This window comes from Malaclemys terrapin, chromosome 16 (assembly GCF_027887155.1).
Source record: "Malaclemys terrapin pileata isolate rMalTer1 chromosome 16, rMalTer1.hap1, whole genome shotgun sequence".
Classification (NCBI taxonomy): domain Eukaryota; kingdom Metazoa; phylum Chordata; order Testudines; family Emydidae; genus Malaclemys; species Malaclemys terrapin.
The window spans coordinates 10534838-10558135 of NC_071520.1; the positions used below are offsets into that span (position 1 = coordinate 10534838).

Here is a 23298-nt window from a genome sequence, read left to right on the forward strand (position 1 = left end):
CTCCATTTCACACGCATCAGCAAAAACCTTGGAAAACAGCCACCTCTTAAACTATATTAAACTGTGAATGGCCTGATTTCCATTTGAATAATGGTGGGGCGTTGTCTCTTTAAGGGCCTGGTGTTTGAGGAGTGATGCTGATGCAGGCCCATGCAGTGTGGCTAAATGAGGTCCTTGTACCCTCCACCCTTCCTCCTTTCATCATGGCCATTCTAGAATCCCATTTTAGCCATGTCCATGAGTAAACTCTGCTGACACGCTGGCTGTGCTTCTGACTGAACATCCTTTTCCCCTTCTGTTACAGGACGACATGCACAGGGTCATTGACCAGCAGCTGATGGACAAACATCTGAAGGAATGGAGCCAGCCTGCTTATTCCTTCTCCAATGGCTACAGAGCAAAGCGGTCTGCAAGACCCTCCCCCGTGTTCAGGCCGGAGCAGCAGGGGGATGAGCCCATTGGGGCAGAAAGGAACCGTCTCTTTTCCTTTTTCAAGAAAAATTAATGTGAAAGGAGAAATCTTTCCAATGATTCCTGCTTAGAGCGGAGAAGCTGGGGGCAACTGTCCAGCTTCCTAATGGACCTGAATCTGATCCAAAAGGAAAAACCCAAAGGGTGAAGGAATTAACCCTTGAGACTGCACTATTTACAATCCACCTGGTCTGAACAAAAAGTTTACATGAACTGGAGATTTGCAGTTTGACAATGTGATACCAACTGAGAGCAACTTTTCTTATTCCTTAGGCAAAGTGATAAACTTCAGGGTACGTTTTAGGCGCTTTGACACAGGCCACTCAGTTTCTGCTATGAAGAATAATCCAATTGTCTTAAACTCATTCTCTCATGCTGGAGAAGGAAATAAGCAACCCCAGGACAAGGCAATACAGGGGACTGACTACTAGTGTCACAGTAGGAGTAGGGGTAAGTTGTGGCCTTCATACAACCTCCAGTCCTGGCAGCTGGGCTGTCCTGCAGATTACACAGGCTGTAGTTGCACTGGTCCTGGGAACGTAACATGTTTACATGGCTGTAGCTTACTCTGTGGGGGAAGTCCTTATTGTCCTCCGCTTACGACTGGAAGTCTTTGTTCCCCCGGTGCTCTCCATAGCTACTCATACCGCATCAGGAATCCAGATCCCTTCCAGCTCAGTACCGTTATAAATCTGCTAATGCTAGGAGGTGAATCTAGGTCCCCGTTGGTCAGTTTCAGACCCCGGAATATTGAGGATTTGATCCTCGGGGAGCCTGAGCACAACAACTCAACTTGCAGGGAATGGGAGTTGTGAATGTTCAGTGCTCCTCAGGTACCGACTCTTCCCTTGGCCTAGCTGTGGAAGTTCAGTGTAGCTCAGCCTTAGGGCCAAAGGCCTTGTGCATCTTCCTCGTGAAATCAATAGCCAAAAATCTAAGTCGCTTCAATGGGACTAAGGACTGGGCTCCAATGACCTGCCATCTCAAAGTCCTGAGCACCTAAAACGGATGGATTTGAATAGAAATGGGTTGTTGTGTGTCTGAAAATCAGGTCCTAGGTGTAGCTCTTCCACTGCTCAGCATTGCTGCAGTAGCTTTAGTTATAGGGCTGATCTTCAGGGCCATAGCTCCTGTGTATACGTTTTCTGCTACTCAGGCCTTGATGGTAGAAGGTCGGATCCCCTTATGCTCAGTGTGGTTGTAGACCCCTCCCCTTGGGGTGAGGAGTATGGACATGCTGCTGCTCTACACATACGCACACACTTTGGTGCTAGAAGTCCTGCAGTACGTATGAGATTATTAGTAGGGTTGGTACCTTCTGCAGGCCATATTACTACCACTTAGAGCTCTTCCTTTACAACTACTTTACCACCAATAAAATAAGCATTTCCCCTTTAGAGAAAGCAGCCGCTGGCATGTTTAAGCAACAGCCTGTTCTAGGGTTTTATGCTGCTGTCACCTTTTCATTTCCCAACTGCCAGTCTCCTACAGTCCTCTCCAAGCTGCATACCCAGCACATGTGTGGGTGAGGAGGGGAAACCTATAGCCATGATGTAGTGTATATATGCCATCCTAAGGAAAGGGGCTTAAGTTATGCAATGAAGATGCAGTGATAAGAAAGGTGCCTTTTGTTGCATGTTCGCTGGGAGGGGAGAGTGGACGTGAGTCACAGCTGTGTAGGCCAGTAATTGAAATTCACAAGTCTCTTCATTTAAGGAAGGAGCAAGTCCTTAAACTCTTTGCAATATTTTTTTCAGGGGGAAGGTTGATAGCTGTTGGGAAAGGAAAGCAAGCGTATTTCGAGCTGACAGTTGGGATATAGTTCTCTTGGACTTAAAGTGCAACTCCATCTGGGCATGGGAGCTATTCAGCCCAGAAAATGGGCAAAACAAAGCTTATGAACCAGGGACCAGGTCAGAGGAAACTGTCCTTGTGCTGAGCTGCTGTTGCTCAACTGCAACAAAACTACCTTAACACCAGATACATAAAGCAGTGTCTCTCAGGACAATCTCGCAGCAAGACATTCCCAAAATGTCACGTCGTTAATGCTGTGCTTTAAGTGTCCTAAATGTTTCGTCGTCCCTTAAACCAATGGTGGGAAACCTGCAGCCCGTGGGCGGTCTGTCAGGGTAATCCGCTGGCGGTCCGCGAGACAGTTTGTTTACATTTACCGTCCGCAGGCACGGCCGCCCGCAGCTCCCAGTGGCCGCGGTTTGCCGTTCCCGACCAACGGGCACTGTGGGAAGCAGCAGCCAGCATGTCCCTGCAGCCCGCAACGTTCCCCACAGCTCCCATTGGCCAGGAACAGCAAACCACGGCCACTGGGAGCTGCGGGCGGCCGTGTCTGCCGACAGTCAATGCAAACAAACTGTCTCGCGGCCCGCCAGCAGATCACCCTGACAGACCGCGTGCGGCCTACAGGCCACAGGTTGCCCACCACTGCCTTAAACTGTCATTGAGCACTCACCATCAAAGACAGCACAGCTGATAGGAGCCTGGAATTAATCCACTATAAGGGGTTCAACATGCCAGCGCCCCTCCCCTGAGGGCAGCTGACACTTACAAACCTATTGGAAAAGGTCACGAGGAGGGAGAACGCTAACTGGAGGAAGCCCAGCAGCCCAGCAGAGTAGATTCCGTATCCCAGGCAAGCATCAGCATACAGGGATTATACTGCACAGGAGTTGGATCTGCAGCAGTCAACGCCAGTACAAAATATTTTCACCTGTCAGTACTTAAGGGGGAGTTCCAGGCAATATGGCAGGGATGAGACTTGCACCTGGTACAACAGTTGCACAGCTCAAGGATGGAGGCTGCACATTTCACACAACTGCACGACAATTACAAAGCAATCTCACTGCCGCTGTGGGAAAACAAGCAAATTTTTTTGCTAGCTAAGGAGAAGCTCCCTTTAGCAAAGTCTACAGCTGGGACCTACTGTTATATATGAGATTCGAGCATAGTACAGAAAATAAATACAAATAAATGTAGATGCAAGTCAAGTCACTAGCACTTTACTATCTTAACACACACTTAGATCAGCAAGGTACCATTAAGCAAGAAAATGAGATCAATTTAAGAAAAGAAACTGAGGAGTGAAGTCTATGGCACAATTTGTGCAGAGCAGCAATAAAGTGGGCTTACAGGCAACAGTGCATGCACAAGGACTTCAGGTGATGTGTGTAGGCCTTACCCTATCTAGGATTGATGGTGGATTCTGGACATAGAGCAAACCCTCTTTACCATTCCTACTTCAACCACTGCAAAGCAAATTGTTTTAACCAAAAGCTTAGAGGTACAAGGGACGTGCCTGGGTAAGACAGTGAAGTGACAGTCCCCATAGACTGAAAGTGAAAAAGCACACAGCAGGGACAAACTGAAAGAATGTATCTATAGATATGTACATACCACAGTGCTGTAATTTTTGTACGTAGAAGTAATGTAAATAAGTGTATGGTTTTTATAAGATACGTATTATATAAATCTATAAAGGCATATTTTTAGTAAAAACAATGCTCCACAGCTTCTTTTGTAAATAGTTCTCTTCAGAATAAAATGGATCATTTCTACGGTACTGTCTCTGGGCTTTGATCCCTGATTATTCTGCGACCCTGGAGAGCCACCTCACCCTGACTGCATACTCGGTACCTCTCACAATCTCAAGCAATTCAGCCATGTGCACGCTTCCAGGTGAATAGGGCAGAGAAGCAGTGGTAACCCATCTATTTGGAGTATTCACACCTTCAGCTGCCTGGGAACCTAAGGGAAGGTCAACACTTAAAACGCTGCATTGGCGCAGTTGCAGTGCTTAAGACGCTCCTAGCCTGACGGGAGAGCTTCTCCCATCAGCAGTTAATCCATCTCCCAGAGAAGTGGTAGCAATGTCAACGGGAGAAGCTCTCTCGTCAATGTAACACTGTCTACACGGGGAGAAACTAAATACCGAGGGCAACAAGTACAGCCATGGCCATGAGTCACTACGGGGGGCTGGGGGAGAGGGGAAATGGGGGACAGTAACTGGAGGCAGACCCACAATGTAAAAAATTGCAGTGGGGGTGGGGAGGGAAATCAGCCTCTTATTTTATTAATTAATATTTGTCCTCTCCTGCCTCTAACAAAGAGCTCCAAACTCTGCTGGAGTCTCCAGCTCTACCCTGTGTAATTGCAAATGAAGTCTTCAAAGCTTTACCTTGAGACAGGAATGAAGGAATAAAGCGCAAATCACCAATTTTCAACCCATAAAGAAAGATTTAATACACAGCTCCACTAAACAGAGTGAAAGATCCCAGGGCAGCAAGATGACTGAAGGCAGCCATTGCCCCTTGCCAAACACCCCTCCCCCCCCGAAAAGCGGCACATATAACAAGAGGATGGAGGCAAGTCGGGGGAGAACCCAGCTCCAGATGCTGGACAGCAGAGGAAACAGACCTTCAAAAGGAGGAAGATTTGGCAGCTTGTAACCTTTATTTTTAGTTTTTTAAAATTATTTAAAAAGCATAATTAGAAACTGTCAATACAGAAATAATCCTAGCAAACCAGTTAGACATCCCATCGCTTAACATTAGGAAACTTCACATCAGCACCTCTAGAGACGCAGTCCCCATCCCCCACCCTCTTTCAGTTTAATACTTTTAGTGGCAGCAGCAGGTAGACGGCTGCTCCTCTACGGCCAGTAGAGGCAGCACTAAAAAAAAAATCCCACTTCAAGCCAGGAAATTGGACTGCTGGATTGGCAAAGCTCACACCTGCGGCCACAAATACCTGGACTCAATGAGAACTAACCTTTCCACATCAAAACACTCCAGATCAGGTGCACCATTTCCTCACTTTATTGCATCAGTTCCAACAAATTCAGTTTTCCCCTTTACTTCTGCCTATACCCTTTACCCCTACCTAGATCTACAAACTCTTCAGCACATGAGCCCCATCAATGTAATTCAAGTCGAGCCCACAGAGCGGGAACTGTGGCACAAGCCAGCTCCATTTCAACAGGAAAGGATAGAGAAGGTTGACAGAGCTCCTTCCTGGTACATATGCTACATTCCACATTGGAAGCACATCTGGTGGCTGCCTGGTGTAATTTCTGCTGCCACCTGCAGAAGCAACCAATGCACATCTTGGCATTCATGCAGTGCTCACTCTAGCAGTATCACCCCACTATCCCCAGCTCATTTTTACTCTTGGGTTACCATTGAAACATGGATAGATATGTGCAGAAGAGAGATGGGGGATGGGAAAAGGCAGCTGCTATACACTCCCAACACTTGCACTGGTTAAAAACCTGTCACACATTCATGGTTTGCATGAAAAAAAAAAAATCTTTAAAGTCAGACTGATCTGTGATGTGATTGTACGATCAGGGCTTTTACCACAAACCATAAGACTCTAAAAAGGCCGGCAAAATAAATAAGTGATTTCAATTTAGCCTTTCCTGGGTGTGATTGGGAGGATTCCAAGCTCACGGATGTCAGTGGGACATGCCCTACCAAACCTAAGGCCAGTGATTCCGGAGGACCATGTGCTGACACCCAAGTGCTGTGTCATCTTCAGGGTCAAGTATGAAGCCAGAAGCCAAAACCCCCACCCCTTTCCAGTCAGTATTTCACGAGAATTTCTTCTTTACTTAGCGAATCAGTTGATGAACACGTTACTCAGCAGCCCAAAGACATCCTGCTCCTGCTACGACAGTCTCAGTCCCTGAGCATATCTATTCAGGGACTAATGAACTGAGCCCTTATTTTCCCACAAAAGCCAATGAAGGCCAGGGGAATGCTGTTTGTTCAGCATAGTGAGACCAGAGTACGTTACCAAAGAGAACCCCTCCCCACAACCATCACCACATAATACAAGCAATCGCTTTCCATTAGAGAGAGCAGTCCTCCTCTCGGACAGGAGAGTCCTGGGAATGATCCTGCAGCAACTGTCGGATCCAGACACCAACCAAAAGAGCTGGATTCACTTCCACATGTTCCATCTCTCTCGAAAGCAATGCTCTGCCACCAGCATTCACATTTGAATTCAGATCTACTTGCGGACAGGGCAACATGAAGAGCTTTTTTTGGCAGATTCACACTGTTTTGTTGCTCTCAAGAAGTGTCTGGACCCTTGCCTGGAACAACCAGCAGACCCAGAAGCAGAAGTCACAGGAGTTTAGTTTCATTTTGTTTTTTTTTAAAAGTTTAAATCCAAATAAATCCCATTTTTTGCAGATTTGTTTTTAAATATCTCGATACAAACTAAAGAGCACAGGTACAGCTGGGCTGCACCACAAAGCAAATGTAAAACCCAAGGCCCTGGCCACAAACCTGGAGTATGGCAAAGTGAAACCCAGCACCAGCCGCTAGCCCAGGGCTGGTAAAGTGAAACCCCAGGCTCCAGCAGCAACCCTGGAACCTAGAAAAATGAAGCTGAAGCCCCAGTAACAGTCTGGAACTCAGAGTGAAGCCAAAGGCCCCAGGGGCACCAGTTGCCAGCCTGGAGCCCAAACAAACTGAAGCCCAAGGCCCCAGCAGCAATCGCTGCCAGCCTGGAGCCTGCTCGAGTTAAGAACTTTGTATTCTATCTTTAAAAAGATAACTGCAGTTCATGATTGGTTGACATTAAGAAGGCATAAGCCAAAGTGACAAGAGGGAGGTGCGGATGGTTAAAGCAATATACATTATGTACAAACTCTTGGGTTAATCAGTCCACTTGGTAGGCAACGTCCTTTCTTGTCTACAAGGCGCACTGGAATCAGCAGGGGAGGAGAGAAGGGGCAAGAGTCCATCCGATACTTTCTTGGCACTAACATGGTAAGGTGCCAGCGCCTCTTGATAGAAAAGATGGAGAAAACCTTTAAATAACGGCACAAAACTGAGAAAGTCCTCCCAAAGCCTGCCCCAGTGAAGTAGCCCAAGTCTAGGAGGGGCTGATCTGTCAGAGCAGAGTCTCTGCAATAGGGAAATGGCATTAGCAGCACCGCTTCTTCCTTTTACTGTTCTTAGTTAGCTTCACCACGTCGTTCTGTTGTTGCTGTTGCTGCTTTGCTAAGTTTTCTTTCTTTGCTCGCAGAACCAGCTCTGTAATGCAATTAAACATCTGCAAGAGAAACACAATCAAGTTCAGACCATCTGGGAGTGCAGGCTGGCTGCTGAGGGGGTACCCTCCAGAGAAGTAGATGAAACGTCAAAAGCAGCCCATGATGTCACTAAGACCAACAAGTCAGATTTCAGCATATTCTCTCCCAACCCTTCCAAAGGCCCGTGAATTGGGGTCCAGCATCCTCCAGCCCCACATTTCCCTCCCCCACTAAACCCAGTGAGTCAGGGTCTAGCGCAGCAAGTCAGGCTTTGGCATAACCCTCACTTGCCCGCAGCACCACCAAGGCCAATGACTCAGGGTCTAGCATTCCCTGCCACTGAGGCTGGCACTTCCAGTGCAAAAAAAGCTGTTGGGGAAAAGATCTAAAAGGCTGAAGCGTTTTTATTAATTTCGCCTCCAGCTTTAACCTTTATTGCACTGAAGAAAAGTCATCTTATCTGCAGTACCTCTCCACCTGACCCTGTCTCTCTCCTTCCCACTGCAACTGCTCAGCTGCAGTTTGCATATATGGAGGCAGAATCAATGCTAATGGCAATGAAAACCCCTCCTACTTTTGTTGGTATGTGGCCTCCTAACAGTAAAAGTTGTGTCTCCCTTTAACAGATGCAATATTTTGCCATTCCTAGCCTGTTACTTCTGAAAAGTAGCCATATTCCTATTCCCTTCAGGGCAGTGGTCCCCAACGCAGTGCCCATGGGTGCCATGGCACCCGCTGGGGCATTTATGTGCACCCGCCTAGTGCCCGGCAGGGGAGAGAAGCCGCAGCCCCGCGCCTGCCAGGGACAGAGAACTCTGGGGCTGTCTGGGGCGGCAAAAAGTCGGGAGCCGGCCCCGGCCAGAGACCTGCCACTGGAGAGCCAGAGCATCGTCCCCTGAAGCCAAGCCCGGGCTGCGGCGGCGAGAGGGGCTCCTGGAGTGCATGAGGAGCCGGGGAGGGAGGGAAGTGGGGCCCGGGATGCAGGGAGGGAGGAGGGGTCCTGCTGCCGCCACCGCTACCACCACTACTCCGCTCTGAGTCTCCCCAGGGTGGCACGGCATTTCCCCACCCGAGTGGGCTGCGCAGGGGGCGCGGATCCCAGCTCGCACGCTGATGGGGCAAGTGGCTGGGCAGCTCGAGCTGCCAGGGAGCTGCCCTCGGACCCAGCCCACCGCGCACCTCCCCTGCCTCAGCCCCGCACTGCTTGCCCTGGGCCCCCACAGCACATGGGTGGGGAGAGGCAAAGCCCGGCTCCGAGCGGGGCAGCGGGGGATACTGCCCCACCGGGGGACCCCTGCGGCTCTGGCACCTGGGGGTCAGTGTCTGTCTTCTCGGCTCTGCCTGCATGGGGCTGGGGAAGCAGCTGTCAGCGCCTGCCTCTCTCAGCCCTTGCACCACCCATCCCGTTCGCAGGCTTTTCATTTGTACCTCCCCACATCGCTCCTTTGCTGCACCCCTTCCCCTTGTACTCTCCCTTCACCTGCACCTCTCCCCTTGTACCATCCCCCAGCCTCTCCTCCCGCACCTCCCCCCTTCCTTTGCACCTCTCCTGATACCCCCTCTCCTCTTCCACAAGTACATCACACCCCGCTTCTCTGCCAGTGTAGAGCCCCCAAGCACCCCACACCCACTCCTCTGCCTGAACCCTCTTTACTAGATCCCCATCCCTTTCCGGGTACAAGGTTTGAGGGTTAGTCCCTATGCCTTCCACGTGCATTTGGGTACTGGGGGGCGGGGGGGGGGGGGGGGGGGGAAGAGCCCAGGGCTGAGGTGAGGGGCAGCCAAAAATTTTTTTGCTTAGGGCGGCAAAAAACCTAGAGCCAGCCCTGCCCCGGCAGATGCGGGGCCCGCCTAGTGCCCAGCAGGAGAGAGAACCCGAGGCCCCGCACCTGCTAGGAACAGAGTACTCCGGGGCTGCTGGCACTGGTGTTCTCTGTCCTTGCGGCTTCTCTCTGGATTCATATATTATGTAATATTAAATATGATGTTTTTCGTATTATTTAATGTACAAATACAAAATAAACCTTGAAAAATTGTTGGCGCCCGCCACACTCTTCTGAAAACATGAATGTGCTACTGGCCACAAAAGGGTTGGGGACCACTGCTTCAGGGTATTACCTCTTCCACATTAATGTTTTCTTTGGCGCTGGTCTCAAACAGTTGGATCCCCATCTGCCCGGCAAATTTATAGGCATCTTCCGTCTCCACCACTTTCCGCTCTGGGTCATCATTCTTATTTCCCACTAAAAAGGAAAAAAGGTCAGTGCTCCACGTCCTACGCTGGCCAGGCTGCCATAGCAAAGGCTTCCCAGAACAAGCAGCCGCGGAGTAGGAGCTTACCCAGTATCCGGCAGACATCATCGCAGTTTTGGTTAATTTCATGTAACCACCGCTTTACATTCACAAAGGATTCTGCACTGGTGACATCGTAGACAACAATGACTCCATGCGTCCCTCTGTAATACCTATGGGGTGGGAAAAGGACACAGATGCTAGTTCAAACTTCAGGCTGCTTGGCCTTATCCTAACACCTTCCTTTGGAATGGGCCTCTAGATCATTTAGATATAAATCTCCAAACCTGAACAAACAAGTCCCCATCCCCCTCGCCCCACTGGGAGTCATTTAATGTGCAACTGTCAGCTCATGCTCTGCCCCTAAACATGCACAGTTCTCTGCTCAGTTGGCCCATATGAACAAGTTTCAGAGCCCCTATATTGATAAACCTCCTACAGGTCCTGCCGGGCTGCCTGGGACCCAAACAAGGATAAGCATGAGCTTCCAGCTGTGGGAGCAGACAGTGGCAAGCCATCCTCCACTGCCCATTTCATGTGAATCTTGGTTCCTGCACAAATTAAAGACCGATCAATGGTTGCAGTCAGGAAAGGAATTTTGCAAGCTCCCCTCCATCATTAGGTGCCTCCAGTTCCTCTCTGGCAACAGCATCCACTATTCCAGCCATAGGCCTTCCAGCAAAGATCGTTAAATTATGCCAAATTGTGCAGTAGTTTTGAGATGTGAAAAATGCTCATTAGGGTCTAACATGTGAACAAGTCTAATTTGTGATCAGATATAAACTAGTCAGATCTGTCTGCTTTGCTATTTAGCCCCCGGTTACTCCTTTTGCATTAAAGTCTCATTCTACTCTGAAAAGCAACTGTGTACTGATGGCACCTTCCTACTCAACAGATCTGCTCCATATGTGCATTCAGAGTCATAGCTTCTACCTTTAGTGATTAAAAATAAGTGAAATGCAGTCAAAGCTCGTTAGTCCTGCAGAACCAACACAGCTAAGAAAAGGAGATGGATTCAGTTTCTTTTTGTGCATCAGAATTGTTCACTATGTTCCAATTTGTTCCACCTGTGCAAACTCTGAAAAAAAATAGAGCAGTGCAGGCATCAATGAAGACCTTTTATGGCCTGCAAAATCTTTAGTACAATGATGTGCATGAAGGAAAGAACCTTTATGTTCAGCTTAATATTCAGATCCCAGTTGAGTTTGCAGGGCTGGCAGTTCAGAAAGAAACCTTTCACTTTTGAATTGAGCAAATTTGCTCTGTAAATCATTGAGACAATTAACACTGATCCCTCCCAATGGTTTGGCATTTTTGTTTTTTTAAATGGTTTTCTTTGTTGAACCACTCCAAGAATTATTTTACGAGGTGCACTTTTCACGTTTACCTGTCTTTCCCCTCCTCCTCCTTTTCTTGTGTCTGACTAGGATTAGCTTTTACTAATGCAAATGCGGAAGTTCACAGCAGCCAAACTGAGGCAGTTCCCTTAGAAATAGGTTTCAAGATTTCCAGAGACCAATCTCTTGTTATCAGCATTTCCACAAGGGCTCTTCCTCCCTCTGCTCATCAGAGATGACAGCTGCGACCAACACTTTGAATCTAGTTCTCCCTTTGCTGAATCAATCCTTCCCCAGACAGAACTCACCCCAATCCATCTGTGCACTGTGACACTGAGCAAGACCAACTGGGCTACACTTCAGACTAGTTCCGATTTATATTTTCGTCTCTGCCACCGACTCACTGTAACAGCTTGAGCAAGTCACTTAACATCGCTACCTCAGTCTCCTCATCTGTAAGACTAGAATTAATGATACCAGACCTTTGCAGCACACTCAGTGCTTTTCACCCACTGAAGTGCAAAGTGCTGCTATCTCTAGAAGGCTTTTCAGCTATGCTTTTCCCCACTAATTGCTTTGTCTTAGCCTGTTTCACATCACCAGGTAGTGGTGGAGGCAGCAACTAGATGTTGAGCAACTTTTTAGCATAGGATCATTACAATTCAGAAGTATGGAAGGTCACCATGCGAACCTGTCTGCCTATCTATGTGTTCCCATCTCTACTCTTACGTTCTCCAGAAAGAAACCCAGGCATATCATAATTTTCTTGCATTGCTTTTTCAGAAACATATGCCATACGTTCAAGTCCCTTGGCATGAAATAGCTTAGACCAAGAATATTTAATCCCAGACTGTTTTTTCTAGATTATGCTGTACTTTTAAACCCTTTAACCAGTTCTCTCAACCAATCCTTTCATGATTTTGAAGCTTGTTAGGCCAATTCATCTTTTCCTCAACCAGAAAAAAATATGAAATTTCCTTTATAATTTAGATTCTTTAGACTACATAACATCTTTATCCTCAGGGACTGCAGTCCACATCAAAAATATTCTTCCACGTGAAACGTGACTTGTAGACAAGCTCTGCTCCAGATTGGGGCCTAATTTACATAGGTCCAGCAGCTCCCGTTTTGTGCTCTCTCATCCTGCTCACAAACCTAGTACTGTATCTGGTTTGGTTTTGCTGGGGCTGAGCAATGGACAGATGGTTTACATCTAAATCCTCTTCTTGATTCTGAACTGGAAGACTCTTTCATGTAACAGATGTTCTTTGGTTGACCCATTTCTCCCCCCGCAATGTTACATTTGTCTATGCTAAACTGCAATTTTCTTCATTGTCTGAGATCTCACTCAACATTTGACTAACCTAATGGTTTAATCTATCACTACCTTTATTTCCGGATACTAATTCCCTCCCCACTCCCCTTTTCTTTTTTTTTTTTTTTTTATAAAGCTTGTCGCCCCGCTTTACACTATCCATGAATCTTATCCAAGGCCTTGTGTCTTAAGTGGCACATTAGACATAACTCATGCCGCCCAAGTGCAACACATACTGTGACTATATGATCTCATTTTGATATTGATTTACACTGTGGTCATACTTTCAATTTTCCACGTGCTGCACTAAACATACATAACTGCTTTATAGAAATTGCCTGGGGGAAGTTGTTGGCTTTGGCAGATGGGTAGGGGACAGAGGGGGCTTTTGGCACCCGGGAAGGAGTGGGAGTCAGTTTTGTGTTTTTGACAATTAAGAGGCAGTCGAGGCTTTTGATACCAAGGAGCAGATGCATCTCCTTTCCCCCCCCCCCCCATCCTATTTTGGGTAGGATAGAGGCCATTTTAAATTGAAGGAAGGAGGAATGAAATCCTCATTCCCCATCCTTGCAAATATTGACAACTAGCTACCCCCTGCAACTCAATATCTGCCACAACATCCAACAATGGAGAAGCATAGTAACTTGGTGTTTTTCCTAAAAAGAACAGTCATCAAATAGCTGTTGATGTTTAAAGCATCACTGGTTTTCCAATTTAATGTCCTATTGAGATGAATGGGGCTACTCACACCTCCAAATTATTATTTCAAAATGTCCGCAGACAAAGATTATTGGGTTATCTTTCAACCACAAAACTAGAGACTTTAAATGTACAAAAGCTTAAATTCTGGAGTTGCATCATAAGAAATTCAAATAAAAGAATGAGAATCCTGCAGTTTATACAGCTGCACAAATGCATTATAAACATTACCCTGATCTTTTCTACAAAACTTTGTAAAATCTTAAGCTGTAAGTACATTATTATTGAATCATTACACAACAAAGTAATAAATCTTCACAAAACTCCAGGGCTGGTTGTTTAAACAATGATATCCTTAAATCAACCCGCTACACCTTCCCACTACATCTCTTCCAAGTCTACGCCTATAAAAAGAGGAAACATTTTAGAATTAGCATGTGGGACTTTCTGCTACAGGATACTATTGAGTCAGAAAGCTTAATACATTTTTTAGAAAGGGATTAGACATTTATCAATAGCACCTGCAGTTACAGTAGTCTGTTTTATATTACAAGCAGAAGCAGATCTCATGCTTCAGGATATAAGCGGATCACCACCCGAGATCAGGAAAAAAAATCTCCCTCTAATTGCTGGTTTTGTACCATACACTTAGATACAGCCTGGAGCTTAACACCTTCCTCTAGCATCCAAAACTTGCCACTGTCAAAGATAGGACACCCAACTAGGTGGGCTGTTGGTCTAGTCCAATATGGCATCTCTAAAGCTGATATTGTAAGTTCACTGGTTTATAGTTTACATGTTTGCCTTTTCCAGTCCTCTGGAATCTCACCTGACTGTAGTGAATTCAACATTTGTTAAAGTTCGCCATTTCCTTGCTTATTTCTTGTCAGAGGCACGAATGCATATCATCTGCAATCAGAATTTTGTTGACTAAGTACATCTAACCTTTTAATAACCATATCTGGTGTTCAGTACACCATAACTCTACTTCTGTTGTCCCTGGAAAATTGATCCCTGACTTGGACATATCTCCACCCTGTTCTTCTACAAATGCACGGTAGCTAATCACTCTATAATTACCTCACCCTTGAGTTAAGGCCACACTGTCCTTAAGGAGACTGGATATAAACTACCATCCCCGTTAAAAACTGTTCTATGTTCACAAATGTACTTGAGCAGACCAAGCATGGAAAGATGCAGCGCATGCAACTCTCACATCTTATTCGTGACCTGCAATATCCCCAGAGGGTTTGTGATGTGCACATATGGGATTATCTGATCAAAACTAAAATTCTGTTTGGATTTAGGAGAAAGTCAACCCAGCTCTCTAAAGTTAAGTGGCTAGTGCACTAGTCACTGCTCCACCTAGACACCAATAACCCCAAGACCCCTGATTATTTCATATGTACACAGTCTTGCTGCCTTTGACATTTTGCTATTTACTGCAGGATTTGTTCAGTCTATTTTACTTTTCCTGACTTTATAAAAAATAATTCTCCTGCTCAGCTTCCTTTACGTTCCTCAACAGCTTCTGTGTCTTATTCAGCTTCTGTAACTTAAGTATGTTGGGCTTTTACACAGAGATGACTTTACTGCAGCTTATGTCTTCCCATTTTCTACTACAGACTTGCACTCAGTTCAGTCATGTTGCAATTCTAAGTCTTCCCAGCAGCACTTCAAACCCATTACGATTACGACAGATGCTCTCAGCCTTCAAGCTTGTTTACCATACTTGACTTGACATCTACCTGTAGACTATCTTTATCTGCAAAAAAGATTTACTGGTCTATAGCAATAGCCAAGGATCACCTTTTCCCTTTCAATCCAAACAATCACTGCTACAGCAACCTAAAGTTTCAACCATTCTGTTGACAATGTATTGGCACCCTACCCACGCTTTGTTTGGCCAAGCCCTTCTGTACACTCTATAACCTGGTAATTTAATCTGCTATTCAATGTCTTGGTCTAAGCAAATCAGTTACTCGCTTGACAATAAAATTCTGAATCCACAATCTTGTAGTTTATTATCTACATATGGAATATGGTCCACGCCAGAGGAGGCTGCCTCACGCCTACTGGCCATCTAAAGAAGTAGCAGCAGCGTACTCCAGAAGCCACAGCCAGCCCACCTAGCTGGAGGAAAAAGTTTCTCTACTACAATACAGAATGTTGGAGCAGCTTTTTCACTTCTTCCCTAAGTATTTGCCATCAATGTCCCAGAGGGGCTGAAAGCAAAAATGCCCATTCAGTTGCGTGTAAAGCTGAACATATTTATTGCTTCTCTGCAGAAGGTTCTGTGGCAGGCTAGTAACTACCCTGAAAACTCTACAATATGGGAAAACATGGGGGTTTGTTACTCCCCCGCACATTACAATTTGTCTTCAGCTCTCTCAGAGAAGTTGTAACAGCAGCAGCATTACATGCATCAGGAAGTCCAAAAACCTTCATGTAGAAAGGATCCTCTATGATTCTCAAAAGTTCTTGTTTTTAAATGATTGAGAGTGGAAGGAGAAGCAGAAGGTTTACACATTACATTAGACAGTCACTTCTGCAGCTATTCCTGTCCTCAAAAGTAAGTCTCATTTCCTGGAATTCCCCTTTAATTGCTGGGCATTGTGGTTTTCGGATCTAGCTCGCATCAGCCCCCACAGCCTTGTGAACCAAGGCTCATTAACTCAGACCTGCAGTGTGGCTGTGAATTCTGAAAACAGGAAGGTGCCTTGCTGACTCAGCACAAATTCAGCCACAACAAGTGGCCCATATGCACAGCTGATAAGAACTTCAGCAGTGTCTTACTGCCTCCCCCCTCACCACTTCCTTTCTGAAGCTTGCCACAGCATTGAAACAAGAAGTGATGTCAGGCACAGGAACACTAAGTCTGCAATGCTTTTATGAAACAAGTCTCCAGCAGTATCAGTGAAGAAATGCAAAGGAAAAGGATGGAGCACTATTCACCGATTTCTAAACATCTAAACCTCTCCCAAAGGCAGCCAACCCCATTCGGCTTTTTAATTTGGGGTAGTTACCTGATGTTATATGAAAAATGATCTGCCTCAGTTAATTGACAGAAGCCAAAGGAGAAGTCAGTTATGAATGACTAACCAAATGAAGGAGGCGGGGCGATATGATTGCCCTCTATAAATACATCAGAAGGATAAATACCAGGAAGGGAGAGGAGTTATTTAAGTTAAGTGCCAATATTGACGCAAGAACAAATGGCTATAAACTGGACATCAACAAGTTTAGGCTTGAAATGAGAGAAAAGTTTCTAACCATCCAGGAGTGAAGTTCTGAAACAGCCTTCCAAGGGAAGCAGTGGAGGCAAAAAATCTAACTGGCTTCAAGACTGAGCTTGGTAAGTTTTGTGGAGGGGATAGTATGATTCGACTACCTACAATGGCATGCGGCTCATCTGTAACTGCTAATAGCAAATATCCTTAACTGCCAGAGATGGGACACTAGATGGGGAGGGCTCTGCGTTACTACAGAGAATTCTTTCCCCAGTGTCTGGCTGGTGGGTCTCACCCATATGCTCAGGGTCCAACTGATCACTATATTTGGGGTCAAGAAGGAATTTTCCCTCAGGTTAGATTGGCAGAGACCCTGGGGGTTTTTCACCATCCTCTGCAGAATAGTTTAAACCTGCAAGTGACCCAGAGTAAATGGTGGCTTCTCAGTAACTGGAAGTCTTTAAATCATGATTTGAGGACTTCAGTAACTCGGCCAGTGATTATGGGTCTATTACAGAAATGGGTGGGCAAGGTTCTGTGGCCTGCAACGTGCAGGAGGACAGGACTAGATGATCACAATCTAGGCCTTTCTGGCCTTAAAGTGTATGAGAAAACAGGCACTTGGGTCCTCCCAGTACAAATGTATTTTATACAGAAAGGAAACAAAGGATCCATTTCCAAATGTCTTCCTTCCTCTTCCTCCAACACCCTCTGAGCAGCCCCAAATCCACTGTAACCAGTTAGAGCAAAAACATTTCATTCTCCTGAGCTTTCAGTGCTGCAGCTGCAGCTCAGGGTGTGGTTTCTTCAGGAACAGGAAAAGCACTGCAGTTGTTCAAAGGACAATGAGCTTGAACTGACCTCAGACCAAGAAGAAGGTTAACCTTCTGTTGGTGTCCGTTTCAACAGAACACTATGTACTTTAATCTAACCATCAGAATGTCCTTTCACCATTAGCAATTCCAAAAAGAATCCATATATTTGACATTGAATTCTTAAACCTCAAACGAATCATTAAAACTACAAAACTGATAGAGAGGATTAATACGTTGAACTTCTGTAGCACATTTTGCAGAAGGCTGAGGGGCTACATTTACTGATGTATAAAAAAATAGAGAAACATTCCCAGTTTTACAGTTGGGACACTAGAGGTAGAGGAATTAAGAGACTTGCCCAAGATCATACAGAAAATCTGTTGCATAGCCAAGAATCCAGGAGTCCTGCTTCCCAGTCCTGCTTCCTTCCTTAACCATAACTCCATTATCCCTAATTGTCATGGGAAAGCTTGGAAAAGAATCGCCACAAACACAGATAGACCACATATTTGAGAAACTCCCATGCTATAATAGCTAAGCTACATTCCAAGAAGCCCATAATATCTAAGCTTGGAGCCACATTCAAAGGAGCCCAACTATACTCACGTTGATGTGATAGTCCGGAAACGCTCTTGTCCAGCTGTGTCCCATATCTGTAGCTTCACCTTCTCTCCATTAATCTCAACTGTCCGGATTTTAAAATCCACTCCAATTGTGGTAATGTAGCTGCCTACAGAGAGGAAGTGTGTATGCAAGTGAGAACACCAAACCTTGTTCCCTTTAGACTTATCGACATTCACTAGGACACGTGTCTAGGCTGCAGCTGGCGGTAGCCGCAGGAGGACTCTGTCACTTTGCCCAATCTATTTGGACTCCTTTTAGACAGGTATCTCAAGCCCCATTTTTATCTGAATAATAATTATTCATGAGTCCAGGCTATTTTCCACCACTGATGCCAAAAATCAAATCCAGTGGCAAAAAAATCTATTTCAAGAAAGCTATTCCAACACCATACCAGTGGTTGAGAATAAGCACCAAATTCATCAAAAGAGGGGTAACAAATACACAAATATTTTATTTTTGAGAGTTTGCAGGGCAAAATTTATCTTAACTGCTAGTGGAATCTCTCTTCCCTTTGGCTACAATCTATTTCTATTAATCTCCTCCTGGTAACTCTGAATCATGTTACAAAGAATTAAATTATCATGATTTAACTATAGTCCTCCATCAATCCTAATCCCACAGGATGAATGGGAGGTTTTACAATGGGCAGAAGTTTGCATGGTGCAACAGACATTTAACAAATTGAACTCTTCCACAGGATTTATGCTGATCTAGACACAATGGGATTTTCACAATCAAAATGGAAGGATTTTGTGTGGGCATGCCAAGAGAAATGGAGCTGGGAAGAGAACAGATTTCTAATATGGCTAGCAGTGCCAGGTTAAGTGAACTCCCAGGATGAGAGTTCTGTAGCGATGGGGCGGTGCTAGGAAAGCCCTCGGCCAATTCACCACTGGAGAAAAGGGAACACTCACCTGAGAAAGTGTTATCTGCGAAGCGTAACAGCAAACTGCTTTTGCCAACACCTGAGAGAGAAAAAAAATGCTGAGTTCTGTTGGAATAGAAGTAACAGATGGTGGTATTTTGTCTTTCATTCACTGTATTTTCTGAATCCCATTTAATTCCTTCTTCTGGAAGATAATCTAGTTCTATCAGTTCCTGACCAAAGCCTCAGAGGAGAAAACTGGCATGAACAGAACTGCAGGTCAGATCTCAAGGGATCCATTGCAAACCCCCCCCCCCCCCCCCCCAACTTTCAGTTCTTGGACCAATAATGACCCAGCAGGCATCCCCAGCAGATATTCTAAAAACATCCCATCTCTATGAGCTTTTGTGCCATGCCTGAACACCACTGCCTATCTCCCATTCAATCATGTACACTTGAACCCACGGTGAAATTTGGGCTACTTGGGCCTTGAGATCAGGGTTTGGTGCTGCCAAGCTGGGGTTAGAATGGGCATTATTTAATGGAAGACAGCAAGCACTGACTAATACAGCCAAGGTAAACTAGTGCAATTGCTCAAGAAGGTTGGGAACCATTGCTCTATATTGTCATCTAATAGGAAGCAGCAAGTATTCCATACTGCAGGATCTCTCTGAAATTGCACCCTTTGCATGAGATGTTTCATGTAACAATTTTGAATGCTTTGAACAGTACTTCATTCAGGTTTTCCTTAAACAATCTGCAGTCACATTCCAGCATTTCCAGTTTCATGGGAACATCTTGCACACACCTGCTTCCAATAAAATCCATCACAAAGAACTGACTCCTTCACAACAAACCCACTGGGTTTTGGCATGAGGAAACCCCAAGTAGTCATTTTTGTTGCTTCTTAGAAGAGACCCTTAGCTCCAGTTTGCTCACCTGATCACAGTAACTGACCAATGTTATTTCCTCTCATTTAAAACTAGGGTCTGTCAGGTCAGCGCTTACTCATGTTAAGTTGCCTGCTCATTGAGAAACTGGTTAACACAGTCACTATTAACAAATCTGCAAGGATTTCTGTATGATGACTGCACAGAGTTCCTATAGTTCTTCACAGTCTTTTCAGATTCCCCCAACCTCCCATAACACTAAACAGAGTATCTATCTTCCCTGCCATCCCAAAAATCCATGTCTCATAGGCCTAAAGCATAAGCCTAGCCAGCATTTGCCTAAACATCAAGAGCAGAAAAGGTAGCCTCTCACAGAAGATGAGTGTTATACAGAAGGCAATATTGACAACCAGGTTACAGTAGCCAAATGCTGAACACCCCAAGCTCCGAGAAGGTGGTTGATAACAGTTGCCCAAACTTCAGAGAGGGCTGCACTAGCAACATGCCAAGGGCCCAAAGGCTTCATATAATTTATATAACCAACGCTGTTGCAACCACTGCCAACTTTCAAAAAGATGCAGCTTGCTAAGTCTACAGATCCCAGCGAGCAGCTTGTCATCTCGATCCAAGTGGCCTCAACACCACATGTTGGGTCTTATAGTCTTGTTAGACTGCATCTCTATGTTTAAGACAAAACCAGCTGCAAACAACACTGTAGAACTCCATGGAGAGCAAATGACTTGCATGTTGTCAGGAGGATCTACTTCAGTGGTGGACAATGTCTTGACCACGGGCAATCACCAAATGGCTTGTAAAGAGAAGCCAAGCCTCCAGAATTCAGGAAGTTCTAGCTGTTCCAGATGACAGATCTCACTGAATGAACACTGTCTATAAAGCACACTGCTCATATACAGAGAAACCACACTCCCCATGGCCCCCACCTCCTATGCAAGTACATTTTAAGTTTGGGGGACGGGGGGAAGGGAGAAGAGACAGAGTCAGTAGAACTTCTTCCACTCATGTAAAAGTAAGAATTCAAAAGCACTGCCTTGTCTTCTAATTATGAAATCTAATAGTGCATAAATTTCCCTATCACAGCTTTCAAAACAAGTCCAGCTCTAGCTGAATGAAAGAACAGACATAGGCATGCAAGTGATAGACTAACTATCTGTATATTTCATTTTTAAAATTTTTGGCACAACTTGGACAGCTAAGACTACAATCATCTTTTCAAAATGACCTGTTTTAAACACGAAAATTCTACTGTCACAATTCCATATTGGGAAAAGCAGATGAAATGTAACAATCCATCCAACAACATTGCATTTCCTAACACTGGGCTTTTCTGTAAGGATCAATAAACAATGCAAATGAAATGTTTCTGGAAATTGGGACAAAGCCTTCCTCTTGGGATTAAAGAGAAAACATTAACTATCAATACTTGTAGCTCTACAGTGGATTGAACTGTTAGAACCCCAAGCTGCAGGCATCCAGTCCTCTCACAATCAGATCATGCACAGTTTCTCACACTGGACACTCTTCAGTGATTAGAGGCTTTGCCCAAGTTAAGAAATGCCAGCAAACGGATTTAACCGATCAAAAGAAAAATCTTCCTCTCTAATAGAGTGCTCTCTCCAAATTACCAATCTTGCCTAAATTGTTTTGAAACCTACTGGCAGGCAAGGAAGACAGTATTTAAACTCTACTCTAGTAAAGCGATCAGTAAGCTACCACATGTGCCCTCCTCTCCTTCGGTTTTAGAATAATTTCCCTTTTAAAAAAAAATTGACCTTATTTAAAATAGGGACTCTGTAAACACAAGCCCTATCTTTCTTGCAACAACGAGGGGGACACAGTGTAGTACACATTCAACCACTTTTGATAGGGAGCTGCAAGCCTATTGAGATGACAGTTCCTAGGATCATGCAGCGTTCCATTTATATTCAAATGGTCATCCCACATTGCATACTGGGATCTGCTGTCTTTACAGGTCACACCTCTGTTAAAAGAGGAGGGTGGATAACATATACTCCATTTTATTTAAATTAAGTTTCAGGATCTTGAAGGGTTGCGACTATAGAACTTGACTGGGTGAAGTTTGGGGACACCTATATAAAAGTAGACATACCCCACCTGCATTTCTGGTGCACTTCAAAATAGATCAACTGACATGACAGATGGTAAATTCAATTATTTGCCCTTCAAAAGTGTTTCAAGCTCTGCAAAGCCTTTTAAATTCAAAGATCAGACATTTTCCCTATCTTCAACCAACAGGTTAAGTATTTCGGGCATCCATGATTAGTAGATGGAACATATACATCCAACACATACTCCTCCTCCATTTTAAAGATCTAAACAAGACCCAAAGTTATTTCTAAGTTGATGAACACATACACAAAGCTTCAACAGGGCATATCTTGACCAATATTAAAGAACATTTTTATTTTAAATGTTAAAAACACAGGAATTGACACATTGGAAACAACAGTCCTTAGGGCATTCTGAGCCCAGACCAAACCCTCTAGACTGTCGTTATGAGGGAATTCCTTCCTGATCCCAGCTAGATAACAGCATATGCCCCGAAAACATGAGGTTTGATTGCCCTTGTAAAGTCTATCCTAGCGGGTGTAAATGCTGATGTTATCCTTACTTATCCAGGTGTTTAATCCTTTTTTCAATCCTGTTCCATTATTTGCCTCAACACTCTGGGACTGCAAGTTCCACAGGTTAAACAGATACTCTAAAAGCAAAGGAGACAACCGACCCTTTCCTTCCAGCGGCAGCAGGCCGCTTCGTGGGCCAGTGGGGAGATGCGATTAGCCCCACCGAGTGAGGGCGAGCCTGCAGGAGTCCACCCAGAGGGTGTGTTTCAACGCTCGCTGGCGGACAAGCAGCCCCGCACAGCTCAGGCAGGATCAGGAGGCGGCCGGGCAGCCGCTCCGGCTATAGGAGTTTCTGCACCAAGCCTGTGCTGAATGAGTGTCGCCCTCCCAGGCACTCTCTGACCCCGCGTTCGGCCTGGCCAGCCAGGTACAAGCCAGACCGGCCCCTCCACGCCAGCCGCCCACTCCCCGCCCCCGGCGGCAGCGCCCCTGCACCGACCAGCCCCCCGGCCGGCACTACCCGCCGAACCCCCCCGCGAGGCCCCACAGGCCTCTCGCCCAGTCAGACGCCGCCAGGGGCGCGGAGGGCTCCTGCCCCGGGCAGAGGCCTAGCCCCGCCGCCCCGAGGCCCGGCCTCGCTCCCCTCCTCACCGCTGTCGCCGATGATGAGCAGCTTGAAGAGGTGATCGTAGTCTCTAGCCATGGCCGGTGGGGAGCGGAAGCTCCGGGCGGCGGGAGAGGTGGGGTCTCCTCAGGCGGCGGCAGCGGCTCCGGGCCGGATCCACTTCCCGAACAAACAGCCGGAACTGACAGCGGCGGCAGCAACACCCCGAGGGCTCACACTGCGCACGCGCACCGCCTCGGCCGCGCTCTGCAGCTGGAGACCGCCGGCCGCTCGACTCTCCCACTGCACATGCGCAATACCTCCCCGTCCTCTCGGCCCCCGGGCCCAACGCTCACTTCCTCCCTCTACCTGGGCGCTTACGCCCGTGTCACTCCGAGGCTAGCGAGGGGCTATGGGGCGCATGCGCTTTCTGACGCCCGACGCCGCTGTGTTCCTGCGCATGTGTAGTGAGGGGCGCAAGTCCCCTCAGTAGTTT

General features: G+C 46.1%; 2 protein-coding genes across 3 annotated transcripts in view; one reads left to right on the forward strand and one right to left on the reverse strand.

Annotated features, from left to right (window-relative positions):
• The window catches only part of BICDL1 (BICD family like cargo adaptor 1), a 75380-nt gene extending 71307 nt beyond the window's left edge, over positions 1-4073 (forward strand). For both annotated transcript variants that reach the window (XM_054007017.1, XM_054007018.1), the window contains one exon: positions 305-4073. In XM_054007017.1, coding sequence (XP_053862992.1) covers positions 305-505 — 201 coding nt within the window. In that variant the 3' untranslated portion in view covers positions 506-4073. The remainder of the gene's footprint in view (positions 1-304) is intronic.
• An 838-nt stretch (positions 4074-4911) lies between these two features.
• Positions 4912-23047, reverse strand: RAB35 (RAB35, member RAS oncogene family). Its single transcript, XM_054006521.1, has 6 exons — positions 22850-23047; positions 18755-18805; positions 17823-17946; positions 9869-9993; positions 9647-9771; positions 4912-7548 (listed from the first exon to the last, which is right to left on the reverse strand). Exons 1-6 carry the CDS (start codon positions 22899-22901, stop codon positions 7420-7422), a joined length of 606 nt encoding a protein of 201 aa, XP_053862496.1. The 5' UTR covers positions 22902-23047; the 3' UTR covers positions 4912-7419.
• Between the last annotated feature and the right edge of the window lie 251 nt (positions 23048-23298).

Bases quoted from the DNA above. Each gene is read 5' to 3' on its own strand.
- RAB35 (XM_054006521.1), bottom strand. From the start codon at position 22,901: ATGGCTAGAGACTACGATCACCTCTTCAAGCTGCTCATCATCGGCGAC. The intron at 17,947-18,754 runs GTGAGTGTTCCC...TCCTCTCTGTAG, and splicing joins CGCAGATAACACTTTCTCAG to GCAGCTACATTACCACAATT. The intron at 7,549-9,646 runs GTAATACCCTGA...TTTCTCTTGCAG, and splicing joins AAAACATTAATGTGGAAGAG to ATGTTTAATTGCATTACAGA.